At 37.6% G+C, this 18,812-nt stretch overlaps 1 protein-coding gene across 2 annotated transcripts in view; it reads left to right on the forward strand.

Moving 5' to 3' along the window:
- Nucleotides 1-18,812, forward strand: part of LOC128854887 (homeobox protein homothorax) — a 120,506-nt gene that overhangs the window by 37,575 nt on the left and 64,119 nt on the right. For both annotated transcript variants that reach the window (XM_054089343.1, XM_054089342.1), the window contains exons 2-3: nt 5,286-5,566; nt 17,103-17,244. In XM_054089343.1, the coding sequence (XP_053945318.1) occupies nt 5,286-5,566; nt 17,103-17,244 (423 nt within the window). The remainder of the gene's footprint in view (nt 1-5,285; nt 5,567-17,102; nt 17,245-18,812) is intronic.

The following is an 18,812-nucleotide window of genomic DNA, read 5'->3' on the forward strand; positions in this document are numbered from 1 at the left end:
GCAGTTGAATGTAAGACGATATACAACAACAACAAAAATATATATACATACATATATATATGGCTATTTGCTGTGCCCCCGTTGGTTGCTATTGTGCTTTTTGTGTGCGCTACTTTGGCGCGCAGGCGTAAAAGCAAACAGGCACACAAACAAGCTTACTGCTTTTCGTAACGAAAAATTGTCTCAAGCAGCAAATGCTTCGTCGTCGTCGTCGTTGCGCGCTAGTTGTTGCATAGAGTTTTGTATGTGCATGTGTTTATATGCATGTGAGTACTGTGCGATTTGTGGCAAGCCTTTGCCCCCGTAGTTTAGTTTGGCTTTTGTTATGGCTCAAGGTTTGCGCGCATCAACTCGACGTTGTTGTAAGCGCGCGCAGGTGTTATCTGGCTGGTGTGGTGGACTTTTGCTAGTTGCGATTTATTCACAAAGTTTCGTTATGTGAAAATTTTATTTTCACTAATCAATTCTTATTTTGTAAATCTTAATTTCCTAAATGCCTACAAATTATAATAAAAAAGAGCCCGGACATCTTTGAGTTCTCCCACAACTTTGTTCGTTGTGCGTATTGATGGCAAAAATCCAACTTAATGAGTCCTACTGTATGCCGCAGAAGCGTGGACGATTACAGCATACGGCGGAACGGCGAGCTGCGTGCGCTTGGCAGGGTTCATGACAAAAATCAAGTAACGAAGGACTTGACTGCACTTGCTGCTGTTATTTAGCACCGATGTTGCGAATTTAGTTCTATATAAAGGAAATGTACGGAAGTCCTTTATGTGGGTGACAAAGTTCAACACTGCAGCGAAATAAAAAATGGTCAAAACTCAACGAGTATTTTGTGCCACCAAAACTTACTCTTTTTTATACTTGAATTGAATGGGTTATAAAACTGCATACCCAGGTTTCTTCTAGCAATTCAGAATAAAAATTTGGAAATTGTGATGAATTTTTTTGGAATTTTATATATTAATTTTTTTTTTTAATATTGATCAAAGCCGGCAGCCTTAAGTTATATATAGAATGCACTATACTTTTATAAAAACCAAAGTAAAACGAAAAAAACCAGTTGCAAACAAAAAAATTGTTAAGACTTGATAAGTCGGCTGCTAGTATTATTTTGTACAAGGCTGTAGTTACACCTCGCACAACGATTTTGCTTAATTTGGTCGACCAATATTTTCCAGCCCTTTTCGAAAACTCAAAATACTAAACATACCACGAAAGATCACATATTTCATATATACCAGGTGGCGCAAAATTATTCACCCTATAGGAAGATTTATAATTGTTGCAAATGGCGTCGTGCGTCAAGCATATGAAGTGGGCAGCTGCCGTTTGCAAACAGACGACAAATAGAGTGCGTTAAGGTCAAAATAAAGATTGTCACCTTTCCAAATATTTTATTTTATTAAGTAAACGAATTATTCAAAAACGTAGTTGGATATTTATTTTTACGCCACCTGTCATTTAATCCTAAACATAACCAGCTCTGCTACTTCTTATTTTTTATATTTACTACTAAGCACAACCAGTTCTATGCGTAGGGCCACTTCTTCATCAACTCATTTGGCCTCCCCCGACAATAAAACGCACAACAATCATTTAATCTCATTTTATGCATTTTGGTTTAGTGGCTGAAAGCTGATAGCTGATGGCTCTGTCAATGTTGCCATTGACGTTGCTGATGAGCCTGATGAGAATGCCGATAAGCATGCACTTGTTCGCCTCTTTCGTTTGTCTGATCTGATACGAGTGTACCTGTGTACGCAGCATCCTCACGCTCCACCACAGCAAGCCTATGCAATACTCGCACAATAGTGAATCGCTCTTTTTCCCCTTGTCAACTTGACATTTACACCAACTGTCAATTGCTCATTTCAGTCAACCTGACTGTTAGCCTTTCTGCGATTTTGTGCCCCTGATAAACTCAGAGAAACGCAGCTTCCCACAGCACAGTTTGGCCTCGTTCAATTGTCGCTTATTAAAATGTTGCTCGATGAAAGAAAAAAAAAATAATAATAAGAAGGCAACAACAATTCGAGCATAAAATATGCAGTGTTAAATACACCACAGTCGTCGGGTAGCTTGTATGTGGAGTGTCAAAGAGAAATGTGATAAAAATCTTTGACGATTCACAAGCTTCAGTTAGCGTCAGCAGAGTGTCCTCAACTTTTGCTTTATATCAAATCAGTAAAAGGTAAGAGCAGAAGAGTGTAGGGAAGAAAAATTATAAAAAAACCAAAAACATCAACCATCTTCAAGAGGAAAACTTGTTGAATGCGAACATTCCCCTCGTGCGCGCTAAACAGCCACCACCCACCCGACTATATTTTCGGTGAATATCGCATAGCGACATTTGAGGCTTATGCACGATTGTTTTCTTGTGTGTGACTCTTTGTATTCCCGTGCGTGTGTTTGTGCGTGTTAGCACGTCAGGTGAGCGTGGCGTTAAATTTTTTAATGTCTTACAAAAGTTTTAACACTGCAGATCTTGAAAAGGCGATATAATTTCATTACTTTTTTTTTAGTGTAAGTGGCGCGTCACATTTACTTACATTGGAGCACTTCTTCATACAATACTCTTATATGCGAAACTTTTTTCACATCCATTTTTATCCAAGTAACTCCGGAGCGGGCTTGATGCTGACGCTGAAGGTGTCAATTTCGTATGCAAAATGCGTGCAATAGCCACGTGAATGTTTTTGTTGTTATTGTAGCTATAGTTAATTGTACTTTTCTTTGTTTGTGTGTGTTTGTGTGTGTACTTGTTGTTTTAGTGGTTGGCAAGTTCATCTTTATTCTTGCCGTGCGTTGGCGTTTCGTCAAGTGATTGTTGATTGTTTAATAAAGAAGGGAAAAAAAGTTGTCTGGTGTTTTGAGTGAGATTTACAAGGTCAAGCGTTGAAGTTGTTGTCAGCAGCGCAATAAAAGCGTCCAACAACAACATGAGCGCAACAATGTCAATATTCTCACATAATGAAAGCGGTTTTTGGGCAACACACTTGCATACAAACATATCCACGTATACTTGTGTGTGTGTGTGTGTGTCGCTTCGGTGGGAATAAATTTGGAAATATTTTCGCGTGTATTTTGCATGTTTTTGTTTTTTGTTTTTTGGAGCATTCGAAATGAGTTTTTGTGTCAGCTGTTGCTGTGAATTTAGCGCGGCATCAGCAGGCAAAAAACAAAATCTATAGGTAAAAAAAGAGCTGCTTGACAACCTCTAAACTGGACTGTCACTTGACGTGCATACGTAGTAGGAACGCGAGGAGATCTGCAAACACGCGCGTATCCAGCATAAGAACCTCAAACATATATATCGGGTGTTTTTTTTAGCTGCATGAGAACTATCGATAAGTATGGCTTAACAGCAGAGAATGGCAAACTGTGTAGACATTTCTGTTCAGTAAGGTTTCGCAACTCAACATGAATCGTTTAATTCCAGAACAACGCCTCAGAATTGTGGAAATTTATTTTGAAAAAAAAAAAAAAAAATCTGTTCACGAAGTTCATGGAGCGAAATGTTGAAGAAGACGCCGAAAAGTCGTTTCGTCGTCCTTCTCAACTTGTGGGCCTTTCTTCTTCCCCTAAGTGGAACATTTTACGTAAAGATCTTGGCTTACGCGCCTAAAAAATACAGCTCGTGCAAGAATTGCAGGCAAATGACTAACATTTGCGTCGCATTTTTGCTGATTGGGTTCATTCAGATTTATTGGAACAAGTAGTCAAAACTTGGACGTATCGAATGTACCATGCAACTCATAGCCGCGGCGGATATATGTCGGATGTCATATTCAAAATATAAATGCGATGAAATGATCTACCAGATTATGATAAAAGAATGAATTCCAACAATATTTCTGCCTTGTATTATCATTTTCTATTATCAGTTCTTAAGTTCTTAAAAAAAACACCCTTTACATATGTGTGCACATCCACGAAAGCTTTTTATCCCACTTTAAAGGGCGCAGGCACTTCCGTCAACTAGTCTCGTAAGTTGGGTAGATTTTTTCTTTTGACATTTTTTGCTTTGCTGTAAGTCGCTTACGCAGTAAGTCCAAGTGATTTACGGCTATTTAATAGCCTCGACGCAGCACACTAACTATGTACGCGACGTCTACATATGTATGCATGTGTGTGTCGGGCGACGGTGTTAATGAGCCGCTGCGCTTGACATTATTGAGCTATTAAATGCGCCATAAAATATTTATCAAACTATTTTATGGCAACAGACTTGCAGATAAAATAAAATAGAATAGGTAGATATGCAAAGTGCAGGAATAAATATCAATACATTATTTTGTCTGGCAACACTCTGAAAAATATAATATGTGTATATAATAAATGCATAAACTCCGCGAAAGTCATTTCGTATTTGAAACCTGTAATTCATCAAAACATCTAATTTTGCATTTATAAAAAAAAAAAAATGTGATTATAGCTGACAACTTGTTTCTGCATACTCTCTCCCTCACCTCACCTCCTCTCTTTGCAACGCAAATCACTGCAAAATGTTCAGACTCGCTCTACAAAGCTCTAAGTCACAACGGCAAGCAGTGATTGAAGTATTTTTGCAGTTCGACGCATCCGTGCTGAGTTCGACTTTGAGATGCTAAAAAAAAAGGAAACTTACGAATATTGCACGTTAGACTCACTCACGGCTTTGGCTTATAGCCGACTGCCAATTAAAATAACTGAGATTATTTTGCAATTAATTTTAATTAACAGCAATTTTAACGCTAACAATGACGCAGCCAAAAAGTCATACATTTGCAAATATGACTGTAAGTAAAATGACAACGGCAACAATTATATTTACTGTTAAAAACAAAACAAAAAAAAAGCATTAACAGCCTCACCAAATGTGGAAAAGACACATTGGAAAAAAGTACTAATGAAATAATTACTTGTTTGGTATTTTTTCTGCATTTGGTGCAAAGTGTTAATAACCTAAAGACAAGTCAAAAGAAAAAATAAATATTTAAAATTTCAATACTTTATTTATATGTACATATGTATGCCCACATCTGTATTTGCAAGTATGTAAGTAGCTGAAAATCGCATTGTAAAAGGCAAATGTGTCGACAAAAGCAGCTGCTCGTGGAATGGCAACCAAAAAATTATTTATTACCCATAATTTTTATTTTACTTCTAGAACGTATTACATTTATGGCAAATAAATTAATTGTTACTAATTTCTGTTCAAATTGCATTATTCTGTTTCTTTTCATATTTCAAATTGTTAATAAATTTTTCGGCACTTCTTCCTCTTCTCTCACACACAGTATGACGATGGCCTGCATGGCTATGGTATGGACTCGGGTGCTGCAGCAGCTGCCATGTACGATCCACATGTCGGACATCGGCCGCCCGGATTACAAGGCCTCCCCACGCATCATTCACCGCACATGACACACGCTGCTGCGGCGGCGGCAACAGTTGGCATGCATGGCTACCACACTGGCGCTGGTGGCCATGGTACACCTAGTCATGTATCACCGGTTGCTAATCACTTGATGGGCGCAATACCCGAAGTGCATAAACGTGATAAGGATGCGATCTATGAGTAAGTACAACTGAGAGGAAAGAAGAAGAATTTCATTTTTTTCTTGGACTTTTTTCACATGTGTGACCTAAAACTTCTCTTTATGGTCTCAAAAAAAAAATCATCTAAATTTTTTATTTCTGCTTCAATTAAGTGATGTTTTGCTCTCAGTCGCTGTTTTTTATTTTTCCCTGCCATCAGCTTTCTTGTCTTTTAGTTAAAATAACCATGAAATAAATTAATTTTTTTATTCATTTTTATTACTCTTCCCTTCCGCGCCTACTTTGAAGTCACTCTGCACTCGGCAAGGAAATAAAGAAATTTGAAAGTTCATTGAAAAAAATTAGCAAACCTTTTACTCGACTCACCTTTTCAATTTCTGTGATCGGTGTGTGGTTTTTGTGCACGCGTGCGTCACTTTTTTCTCTCAACGATCCTTTTTATTTGAGGGCGTTGTTCGAGCGTAAATTGTTAAATTAGGGGTTCCTGAAATTGCTCGCTCGCCTGAGCGTGTCATATACATGTGCATATATGTGTATATGCATGTGGTAGGTGGTATAAGCGCTGATTAAAACCCAAAATTTATTAGGGGTTAGTTGGTTACTTAAGTGCTTAGTTGGATTGTTGTTGCTGTATTAGCAACTGTTAGCAGTGTGGTTAGAGGGACGTTTTCACGCGTTCCGCCTTGTTTGTGGCAAATATAGGATTAATTTACTTTTCGATTTTCGAGCGGCCAGTTGGAGAAGAGAAGCTTGAGCAATTGCTTTCTATGTGACAGCAGTGAAGCAAAAATACTTGGTGGGCACTTCATGAAGAGGAACACTTTATTTGTGGAAGTAAAATTAAAAAACAAAAAAAAAATGCAAAAAAGGCTAATCTGCAGTTCGAATGTATTGCGCCCACTTTTATATGAAATTTTGCGTCAATTCGCACTGCAAAAACTGGCGTGCGTCGTATCCATTCGTGTATTATTTTGTTGTTTTTTGTTTTTTTTTTTTGTATAATATGATTGCATTTGTTGCTCAAGGTGTAAATGCAAGCAATTACAAAAATTTAATGTGCACATTGCGTGCTAACTTATAAAAAAGTAGATGTTTGTATGTATGTATGTATGTTATTTACTCACTACTCAGCTGCATTCAGTGCTGGTAGATGTGGCGCTCTCCTTAATCAGCGCGCGCACTCCATCATCGTTCTGCCAAACCCGGGTGCGTAGTGCAGCAGATATTAGCATTTTACATTCAGTTATGCCGCGATTACTTTACCGTTTACCAGTCTATTTGTGTTTTGTTAGCTGATTTTTACTTTTTCGCCACTCTCTTTCTCCCCTTTTTTGCTGCATAACTGATTTCCGTTTAGCGACTACCATAAAAATAACTAACCACTCATTAAAGCTGTAAACTTCTTCTGCATCCACTGGTCTAGCTGCTAGCTGCATGTGAAGTTAAGTTAGAGATAGCGGCTATGCTGCAGCCAGTTGTCTTAATCCTTATTGCCATGCCATCCGACAGCAAAGTAGCAGCAAGCACTGTGCAGATCTCGGCAACATTCCGCATTGTTAGCGTTATCGTAAAAGCTGAGCAGCAACATGGCAAGCTTGCGCAAGCATACATGAACTCAGACTACACTACGCCGCTCCGCTTTTGCGGAGATACAAAACACACTTTAGCGGCCATAAAATGGGGACACACAAGCCAAGAGTGCAAGGTTTTCATGCCAGCCAACCAGCCAACTAGCCAGCCAGGTAGCCAGTCAGCCAGCAAACCTTAACGGCAGCTTAGCAATAGCCCCGGCCAAACCTGCCTCTTAGCTGGGCTTGCATGCGCGTTGCATTGCGTGTATGCGTTACGTGGTTAGCGGTTGCTGGGCGATTCAGCTGCGGCAGCGCCGGTGCATTGTACTAATGCGTATGTTGAGCATACATGCAGCAGGCTGGCTGGGAGGCTAACGTTGACATGCGTGCAGCAAATATTGTTTGTCTGCTGACTTGGCGTGCCATTTAATGGCTGCACGCGCTACTGTAGCAGCAGCAGCAGCGGCAGCGATGAGATGAGCGTCTGCATTTTTGTTGGCGTTCGTTCGTTTTTTGTTTTTATATTTATCGTAAGCGCCTTATTTGGTCATGCCACTGCACTTTATTACACACCACTGTACTCTTATAAAATGTATTCGAGTGCGTATCTATTTAAATGCTTCCATTCATGACATTGTGGCGTTGTTGGTCAGCTTGAACGTTGACCGTTCTTCGTTGAATTCAAATGATCTCCTCCAGCTGTTTTTTGTAAAGCTTTTTCTTGTGGCAAAGCCTGTCAAACAGCCTCTTTTATTTAATAGGCGCAAATATTTGCGCATTCTTAAAAAATATATGTATGTATTTACATGCACACATACATACGTAAATATGTATGGTATGTATGCATATGCGCCGGTTGTCTCTTCCTGTTGGTTTCTTGTGCCTACTGCAATAACTAGCAATTTGCAATATTTATGAATTTATGAATGAATGCAATAAGGCTAACGAACGAACGAATGCAGAATACTGTATGCAAATGTTTGACGGCTGCAAGGAGTAGATAGGAAAAAAATGCATTGAATGAACTCGAATCGTTGATCTGCATGCGACCAATCATATAAAATATGACAGTTTTTTGCCACAGTCAGCTTTTCTTCACGCAAAATATACAAAATATACAAAATCTACAAATATACACATATTTCTTGCATGGCACTTATCCATACGTATTTGCATTTAATGCCTCTTATTAATCGAGCATTCATCTGCTGTTCGCTCGTTCTTCCTAAATCGCTCTCGTTTTCTCCATCGGGCTCTCTCTCTCTCGCCTCCTGTCACTTGCCTGCAAGTGTTAATTTGTATTACTGGCATATTGCAATCAAGCTCAGCTCTATCCCCGTATTGACCCTAGTGCACATTGCACGCCTGTCTGTTTTTGTGACAAGTTGTCATATTGTAATATGTCATCTTTTTGACAGCAACATAAATACCCGCGTCACTTGTCGCATTGTCTGTCGGTCATTCCTGTTATGCACAGTGCGTATTCGTATTGCAAAAATGTTCAACAGTCCGTTCATACAAGTAGTTGATCAATATTAAAAAAGAATATGAAAGTCAGTGTTTTTGCCATTCATAATTCTCTCCCTCCGTCCGACGCTCTGTGCGTATGTGTATTTGTCCAGTTTTGCTTATCAAATACACAATTTGTATCCGTCATAAGCTGTTGTGGATTACTAATTAATGTGTGTAGAGCGAGTGAGTGAGTCACTCAGCTGTTGCGAAGTTGATGATAGTAGCAATAGTGGTGTTAATAACTGACCTGCCACAATGAGGGAAATGAAACTTTTTTTAGAATGAGAATGGTATTTAAGTTGACACTTGATTGTGAATTTACAGTCTTAGGAAGGGATGCAAAATTGCAGACATGTGTGTAATTGATAACGGAATCTCAAAAATTAACACTTTTCTATTCTTAAATAGAGGCAATGAGAGAAGAAAGACTTGACAGAAGTGTCGTCTTCTTAAAGGATTAATAAACCTGAAAGCTGAAGTAAAATCTCAACGATATGAAATTCCAACATCGCTTTCCCCTTGTCGCCGTATTCTTTCGGGCTTATATTTAACGACATCCAAGCTGACTCCACTATTAAATGAAAGCCTTTTAAGCGCATATAAAGAATGTGAGATAAAAAATAGACGTCAGACTACAAGCTGAATTTCACAGCTATTCACTATGAAATGAAAGCTTTTTAAAACTGAATTTCACAGCTTTCACCATGAAATGAAAACTTTTTAAACTCAAGAAAGTGAGATAAGAAGTGAAAGTCAGACCACAAACTGAATTTCTTAGCTTTCACCATGAAATGAAAGCGCATAAAGAACGTCCAAGCACAAATGTAAAAGTCAGTCTACAAGCTGATTTTGACAGCTTTCACTATGAAATGAAAGCTTTTTTAAGCTCATATAAATAAAGTGAGACAAAAAGTAGACCTGAAAGCTGTTTTAGACTTATATAAAGTGATTAGGATATTATTACTTTTGTGTAAGAAATGCTTGGACTTGCTTTATTGCGAAAAACGGTTTATAGCTAGCTAACCAAATATATGAAAGAGAAAATGCGCTCTTGCCTTAAAAACCCTTTCACTTCGTAAATACAGCTGATAGCCTTTCAAATTGTCCATTTGAGCCTTAATGGTAACTTTCAGTTAGTTTTTTGGCATAACTGTCACTCGTAGTCCAGTTAGCGATATTTTTTTTTATTTACTACACTTTTCTCAAACTCGTGCTTCAAATTTTACTGCTTCCAAATTTGCTAATATCACTTATTGTTATGCTGTCAATTAGTATTCAGGTGCGAAATTTTATTCACCTGTTTCTTGTACACCAGCTTCTGCTTGAAAAGGCTCCCAGAGGCGCTAAAAAACATTGCACTAATGTGTAATTCACACCTACCGAAGTGTGATGCGCTATAAGAAATCGAAAGAAAAATTAAACAGGAACATAAATTCCAACAAAACTCATAAAGGCGGGATATAATGATCCATAAAAAAAGGAAATACGTACTTCCTTTGGCACATTCTTCCCCATTATTTTACCATACATTCACCAGCCGATTGAGTGAATTCATAAGTGTTTTATACATAAAAGGCAATTATAGAATCAAGTGTATTGTACGAAAACACTTATTTGGGTGTGTATGTATGTGCATATGTATGAGTAAAGCCCGTAAGACGACATACAACAAACAATAAAACCACAAAGGCACAGAGTGTGTACGAGTGCTAACAACGAAAATGATAACAGCCAAGAGATAGTTATGTGGAAAAAAACACCTTAAACTCCAGAGTACTAAGGAGCAGCCACTGAGGAGGAGTTAAGCGAATCTTGTGGTAGTGCAATAAGGAAAACAAAAGCAACATTAACAAGAAATTTATTGTAGCAGCAGCAGCAGCAGCACTGACAGCACCGGCAGCAGTAAAAGTGCACATTTTTATTAAGAACTTAACACCTTTGCTCAAGTGTTTGCTAACAACTTGTAAGCGCACTCAAATGTCCAGGTGAGCTGTTTGTTGGCCGAAAGTTGAAATGGACAGGCTGTGTATTGCGCACACGCAGGCAAGCAGATGAATGCGTGTTAGTGTCATAAAAGTAAACAACCTGAATGTGTAGCAGCAGCAGCAGCGTTTTAGTGTTGCCAACTGTTCGTAGGACTTTTATGACTTGCACAAAAGTCAGTTCAATTGAGACTCCATAAAAACGGTCAAAATGTATAAAATGCATGTATGTGTATATACATACATACGTATGAATATGTTTGCGGCTTTGAGCTGAGTGCGTATTGTCAGTTTCTCACTGCTCATCGCACAATTGTGAGCGTGCATGAGTCGTCAATTTTATTGGCAACACAAATGGTAGCAGCTATCCTAAAGATACTTTCACAACAGCACTAAACAATAATAAAAGGATACATCGAAAAAAAGGACACAAGCACCAAGCGCTAATGCATTCGCTATTACTTAGTTGCTGGTCAGCAGAGCATGCAAGACAATAATAACAACTGCTTGCAATGTGCTAAAGTGCCTTAAGTGTAGGTATATCAAACGCCCCAAAAGCATTTTTTCTGAATTCATTTCTAATGAAGTAGCAAGTAAATGTTATTAAAACAGTATTTGTTGTTGTTGTTTCTTTTTTTTTTTGTTGGTTTTTTAATAGCGAACAAAATATAACTGCTGGCTCTTCACTGAAAAGAAAATCATTCAATTAAATGTCAAATAAACGAGCAAATGACTGAGTGCTGGCGAAATGGTGGGGAGTGACAGCAACCATTTGAAATTCTAATTGAAAAATTATAGTGTTTGCATTGAAGTGTACAGATCGAGGGTGAAAAAGTGGCTGTTAACCGCAGCTAGGCAGTGTGACTAAGCTACGACGGGGTACAATTTAGGTGTATTTATGAAGTTTTATTAATTCTTTTTTACCACTTGTCCTACATAAGTAAGTGAGGAAGTGAGGGAGGGAAGAAAGCAAGCGCTTGCTAACTGGTAATAAAAAACGCAGAAAATATATGCACTAAAAATGCTATTAAGGTTGCTAGATTCATGTTTGTTGTTGCGTGCTCATATACCCTAATTTTGTTCAGGTGCAATTTGTTTTCAAAAGCGTGAAGACAACTGTATTGGTGTTTGTTGTTCTGGTTTAGGTTGGTTTTTATGCCAAAGGCTGATAAAGGCTGAAATTGTTTAAGACAGTTCAAAACAAATTTCCTTACGGGGCGCAGAAATGGTTTGAAAGTTGAAAAAATTAAAAAAATATATGTGGCTGTGTTTCTTCTGCTTTTAGAAACTTAGACGCCACCTTTAATGTTTTCTTAGAGCTTGGAAAGCAGAAAGTTGCTATGCTGTAGTTTTTGGAGCAAAAAAGTTTTAAAAATATTATCATTTACTAGCAGTCAAGGCCAAGTTTAATAGTCTTTATTGAAATATTTAAGCTATTAATCAATCAAAGTAGCATCATAAAGAGACATATTAATAAGAATTTAATGTAAAAAACTTATATGAATTATATAAGTAAAAGCCGAAACTGTTTAAAGCCAAAAACTTTTTTTGGTTAAAATGCAAAGTACTAATAATTTGAAATTACTAGAGATCACTGTACTTTTTCCACCTTTTATTGCACCCATTTATGGAAGTATCACATTTATAAAATCTATTTATTTTGATTTATTGATTTGATTATTGTACGCCTACTGTACCTTTCCTTTAAAACTAAAAACGCATATTTTGTACCCTAAAATGCAAATGGGCGCTCTAGCTAAGTATGTTCAACTAATGGACGCTCACCAGCTGACCCTCGTGGAGAATAAAGGCAATACTGACAAACATATACTGTATGTGTATGTACTCGTATATTGAGTCTCGTATGGAGTACAATTGGATTGCGGCCGCATTGTCAGACTCGGCGGCAGGCACATTTTCGACGCAAATGCCCATACATAATCCATCAATTCATGCAGAGCAAAGGAGAGCCAAAAAATAAAAAATTAAATATAAAAAGTAACTAAAGACCTTTTTTCAAAAACTATAGCAATTCAAGCAACACATGTAGCTGGCCATTTCAAGCCATTATCAAAAATACAAAAGCCCATGATCATTTTAAGGGCAGTATACCTTTTTTCTTTGTATGAGGAATTCCATTATTCGGCTGCTTGCGCATGGATTATTGAAATTTGCTGCGAGCAAAGGATATCCAAAAACAAAAACAAAAAAAAAAAAGAAAAGAATAAAAATATATATACATATATGAATTAGGGCGGGTCAATTTCTATGCAACGATTTTTTCGGCATCGTTCCAATCAGTTTCGCATTCTGCATAAAATACATAGAAAAAAGTACATTATTTATCGGAAGTTATGGCAATGACGATAGAAAGTATAAAAATACGCCAATTGTTGAAAGTAAAAAGTAGCTAAAACCGAAATGAATAAGTTGCTAATCGTAAAAAAATATAAGATTTTTTAGAAGAATTTTTTTTTTTAATTTTGTAAAATTTAATTGTTTTCGGTTTTTTTGTAAGTTATAGTTTGATTCACACATACAAATTATGCATACAGTCACTTTTTCTATTATATATATGTATATATATAATTGGCGCGTACACCCTTTCCGGGTGTTTGGCCGAGCTCTTCCTCCTATTTGCGGCGTTTGGCGTGGTGTTGTTTCGCAAACGGAGGGACCTATAGTTTCAAGCCGACTCCGAATGGCAGATATTTTTATGAGGAGTTTTTTCATGGCAGAAATTCACTCGGAGGTTTGCCATTCCTGCCGAGGGGCGACCGTTATTAGAAAAAACGTTTTCTTCATTTTGGTGTTTCACCGAGACTCGAACTTACGTTCTCTTTGTGAATTCCTAATGGTAGTCACGCACCAAGCCATTCAGCTACGGCGGCCACCATTTTTTCTATTACACTACTAAAAAATTGCATAAAATTAACTTAGTATAGTATATATACACATATAAAATAGATTTCAAAAATAATTTATTCGAATCGAAGAATCCCCAAATACAAGTTTGTATTAAAAGAAACATATCCACGATACTTTGGCCAATATTAATCTTCGTATTAAGTTCGTATTAATTAAAGATAGCTTCTTTTAAAATTTGGGAAATTGAATTGTTTAGCAATGTTCTAGTGGGCTTTTTCATAGAATTTTGTGTAGACCCCGAATCTGCTCGGAGCGAGATCGAAGAAAAATATGCCCTCCCTAATATACACATATACAAAAGGATATAGATAATATTTGTGTGTGTGTAACATGCATGTGGTACAGAGCATGTGAGACAGTAACGAGAAAGGTGTAAGAAAAAGAGCAGCCAGCAGTGGTTCGTAAGCAAAAGTAAGCCAGTCAGAAAGCAAGTCGGAAAGGCCGGCTGTGCGCTAAAGGCAGCTGTTTTCTCTTAATAGATTTTTGTTTGTTAAAAAAAAATTCAAAATGAATGCTAAGTGAACCACCAACACCAATTGCTGTATGTAAATATGTTTGTGAATAGCTATACAAAAGTTGGAAACATTTTCATTTCATTTGTTGCCGCAACATGCATCTCAACATTTGTGTACCTGTACACAGAGAGCAAGAGACTGCTGCCGAGACTATTTACACAACATAAATGCAAATGTATCATACGTAGATATATACATATATATGTGTGTATTTTCTCTATGTAGGTCGTTCGCGTTTTATTCAGATGTAAATTGCGAGAAATATGAAGCACAAAAAGTAATATAATAAATTTTTAAAAATTTGAGAAGCATTCACATGTGCACTCGCAGACACCCAAATAAACCATTTATCATGTGACAGTAGGACAACAACAAATTTAGCCGGCAAAACAAACACACACGCACATATGAACACGAAAATCAATTTGTCATTATGGCAGAGCAGCAGCAAAGGGAGAGATGCCAGGGACGGTAGCAAACAGGCTTAACAGCTGGACAAAACAAATGTTGTTGAGTCCAGTTTTATGTGTTGCTGCTGCTGTTGCCTGTTGAAGTTCAGTGTTGACACGCACAAATTGCCAGTGTGACAGGCCGAAAGCAGTCAGACGAAAGTGAGTCTCAAAACGTAAAAAAAAGAAGGAATAAAAAAAATGTGCAGACATATATTTTGCGTTTTGACAGATATTGGTCAAAGTTTTCAACGCGCATATTTGCGCGCTTGTCACTTTTTGACAGCCAGTAATGTCATTGTGACATTTGTGGGCGCTTTGGCATGTGCTATGCCCGTACGCTCGTTTGATGAGTGGAAAAACGAATAGATGCTTAAAGTAAACAGCTGATTCATTGCTTTTGACAGTTAAGAATAGTTGTTTTTGTTTGTTTTGCTGATCTACACTTGCTTATCAAATTTGGTTGTATGATTTTTTTGTTGCGCGTTTTGTTGTATTTGTTGAGGTTGTTGTTGTTGTTGCTGCTACTGCTACTGGCTCATAGTGTTCTGAGTTTTGCAAAATTTTTGACAGCTGCTGTCAATGCTGATTAAGACATACTAGGCGCAACTTGCGAACGTATTTAGGTATTTGCAAAAACAACTAAGTTGCATGCAACATTCCGTTACAATTTTATTAGTCAATTTGATAACAACAACAATAAATAAACAACAGCTAAATGCTACAAACCGCCCGGACATGTTCCCTATAAGTTGCCCAGTTACTCGCTTCTATGCAGGCGCTTGCAACAGCGCCACACACATTTTCCTGTATATGCATATGTGCACATTTATATGAATGTGTATGTATTTGTATGTCTATACTTGTGTACAGTATCTCCTGCGTCTGCTATTTCAGTGTTTGTGTAGCGTTTTTGTATTCTGAGATTTATTACGTTTTCGTGCAGCAATGACCCTCCTTTTTAGCGCTGTTGCTGTCACATACTTGTTGATTTCAATAAATTATTACCATTTATGCAGGTTTTTGGCGCTGCTCACAAACACATATTTAATTGCTTATTTACTGTTTTTACGTGCTTCACGTACACCCAACACTGTGTTCAGCTTCTCTCTTTTGCGCTCCCGCTTCTATCGCTCCTCCCTCGACACATTTTGTGCCATTTGTCGTAATGCTCTCTCACAGTAGTGTAGTGTAATTTATTTGGTGTGAGGCTGCGTTGATGATATAAAACAATTTAAAACAATTTAACCATTAATTTTAAGACAAACGTTTTAAGGTCAGCAACATGCAGCTTTGGCGTTTTGAGGTGAATTTGTTGCTGCAACATTTGTGTACAAAACTTGTTTTTGCCGCAGTGCTGATTTTATTATTCACATTTATTTGTGCAATAATGTTGCTGAACGGCGCCTGTAAACAAACAATTGTTGTATGGCATGGTATTTAATGTGCATGCAATTTTTGTTTTTATTTCTCAATCAATTTGGTGAACATTTGCTCTTAAATTTTTTAATGGTTTGGGTTCTTCTGAATTTCACAATTTTCTATGTATACTTAAACTCCAGCAATACTACCACATACATACATACATTTATTGAGCAATTTTGTCCCATCTAATGAGTACATCACATCCTCATACCACAATAACAACGTAATAAAAACAAAAACATACACACCAAAAGCGCTATCCAAATATCAACAGCCAACAACTGCCGTCAAGTAAAGACATTCCACGCACCAACGCCAATGCAGCTCATTATTTATACACATTTATTGGTTCCACCACAGCGTGCAACATATCAAATCATGCCCGCGTCGCCTGCAACTACGCGGCCTTCCATATGCCCGTTTGCCCGTTTTGTGCTTGACTGCATTCGCTTCTGCCTACAACGTGGCTATGGTTACACCATAAACGCGACGCGCCGCACCACCAAATCACTCTACATTTGAGGGCCATAAGTACATCTGAGAACATACAGACATATGACTTTTCAGTAGAATATTGCAGTCAGTATCCAGCGGAGTACGTAGCGCCGTCAAGTTGCACGTCATATTCTCACTCAGACTCTGCACTTCTCTTGGGTGCTATGCAGTTCACTTTCCCTAAATACGCTTTGCTTCATTACCGGCTTTCGGAAAGTTCCTTGGGTGTACTTCGCGGGTGTTGCTAAAAATGGCTGCCGCTGATGCGACTCTCAGTGCATGCTCTAATTAAAATGCATTACTTAGTACCCTGGTCACTCTCAGCTCAACATATACATATTTACTATTTCAACTAATGCTTGGTATGATGAGAAATGCAGTTGGTGCCATGGTTTTCACCAGTGTTTATAGGCTGGTGTGTATGCGTGTGTACTTTTTTCGGTTCGATCTAATAGGGCGTTTGTGGCCCAACTTTTAGTAGGCACTGTTTTATGATCATTAGTGTAAACAAATGTGGTTTTTATTGGGTTCTTAAAAGCGTTTACTTTGCTTTTTGCTTCATTTAATTTTTTTTTTTAAGTTCTTTTACTCTGCCATTAAAGAGCTATTTTTGTTAATATTTATACTTTGCCATATTCCTCCACATTCTCTAATAAAATTTCGTTTTTCTTCTTGCAGACATCCACTATTCCCGCTCTTGGCGCTAATATTTGAAAAATGTGAGCTGGCCACATGTACGCCCCGAGAACCCGGCGTGCAAGGTGGTGATGTCTGTTCGTCAGAATCATTCAATGAAGATATAGCAATGTTCAGCAAACAGGTAAGATAAAAACAAAATTATTTTGAGTTATGTATTTATGAGGTTGTTTTATTATAAAGGGTCTTTCAAACGACGTGCCTCGCTGTTGTTTTAAAATAAAATATGCCATGTAAGCATTTAGATTCTTATAGGTTTCACTATTTTTAATCAACATACGGCGACTAACAGTTTTATGTGAAAAATTATTTCATTTAAGTGCCCATATCCATGAGCATGTCTGCAGGTAAAATCCACCAAACAGTCGATTCATGAATGCCTAATTATTGAGAACGTCGAGATATCGAGGAGATATGAAGCTTGTTTAGTAACACTTTGCGCTGCAGCAGCAGTATTCTCAACAGAACAGTTTGTGGTCTGCCAGCCCTTTCTCTATCATCGACAGAGCCAATTTCTTGAAATTTTTTCACCGACCTTTGAATTGTGAACTCATTCGGGCGTTTATTTCCACCAGAAAAAAATCACCCATTTTGCGATATGCTGTTCTTAAAGATCGACCATTTGCATAATAAGTTTCCATAATTTTAACGCGTTGTTCTAGCGTATAAAATTATGCATCAGCCTACTGGACAAATGTCAAAGTTAATATAGAAAATAGGTACGATCTAGAAATTATTTATTACTGACATCTAGGCGTCACTTCTGAAAGACCCTTCTCATATATTATTTTTAATAGGAAGTATATTTATTAAGTTAATCGAGTCATATATTTTAAAATAAGGTAAATATAAAACAAACTTTAGACGATTGAGTTGTTTAAGTTTGTGTCTCTATACAAAACAGATTTCGAGTTCTAATTCACGGCTTATTGGAGCATATTAGTATTGTTTTCTGAAGAAATATCAAGTACTCTTTGGTTTCGAGTTACTACGCAGATTTGCTTAAAATGTGGTTTACCAATTCTAATCCATAATAATGGCTCACCATATGTGCCAGCCTACCTCGATGAAGGCTCATATTTTTTCCTTGTAAATCCCACTCAAGTGCCTCGTAATAGAATTTCACTTTTACCAATGAAAAATTCTCGGTTTCGCTTGTGTTGCGGCTTCCGTTTTATATTTTTGGAGGGCATGTTTCTCTACCAGCAACATTTTTTCCCCATATCTGTGGCACATTTGCAGCTAATATTTATGAATAAATCTTATATTCGTATATGTGAGTAATTATGTGAGCATTTTTAGTGCGAGTAGTATGCACATACATACATATGTATGTACGTAGTAGTTACATCCCATCAGCGAGTGATGGATTATCTGTTCTACACTTCGATGCCTTGCTGACTGACTGACTGACTGTCTGGCTGAGTCCCTACCAATCCCAGCAGATCCACTTCACTGGTAATTGGAGATTATTTTTCGAAAGCCAACACATGTGCCACACTCGCATACTTGAAAGCGCACAAAACTGTTAAACGATCAGATTACGGGACGAAATAGTTGGAAACAACATGAAATGCATCAGTCAGTGCGAGCGAATTTTATTTAAGTAAATGACAGCAGCGTAAATTCAAAGTCTAAATCAAACTGAGTGCGCAGGGTCGCCTTATGACTTCAATCGGTTTGCTTAACCCG

Source organism: Anastrepha ludens, chromosome 2 (genome assembly GCF_028408465.1).
Source record: "Anastrepha ludens isolate Willacy chromosome 2, idAnaLude1.1, whole genome shotgun sequence".
NCBI classification, from domain to species: domain Eukaryota; kingdom Metazoa; phylum Arthropoda; class Insecta; order Diptera; family Tephritidae; genus Anastrepha; species Anastrepha ludens.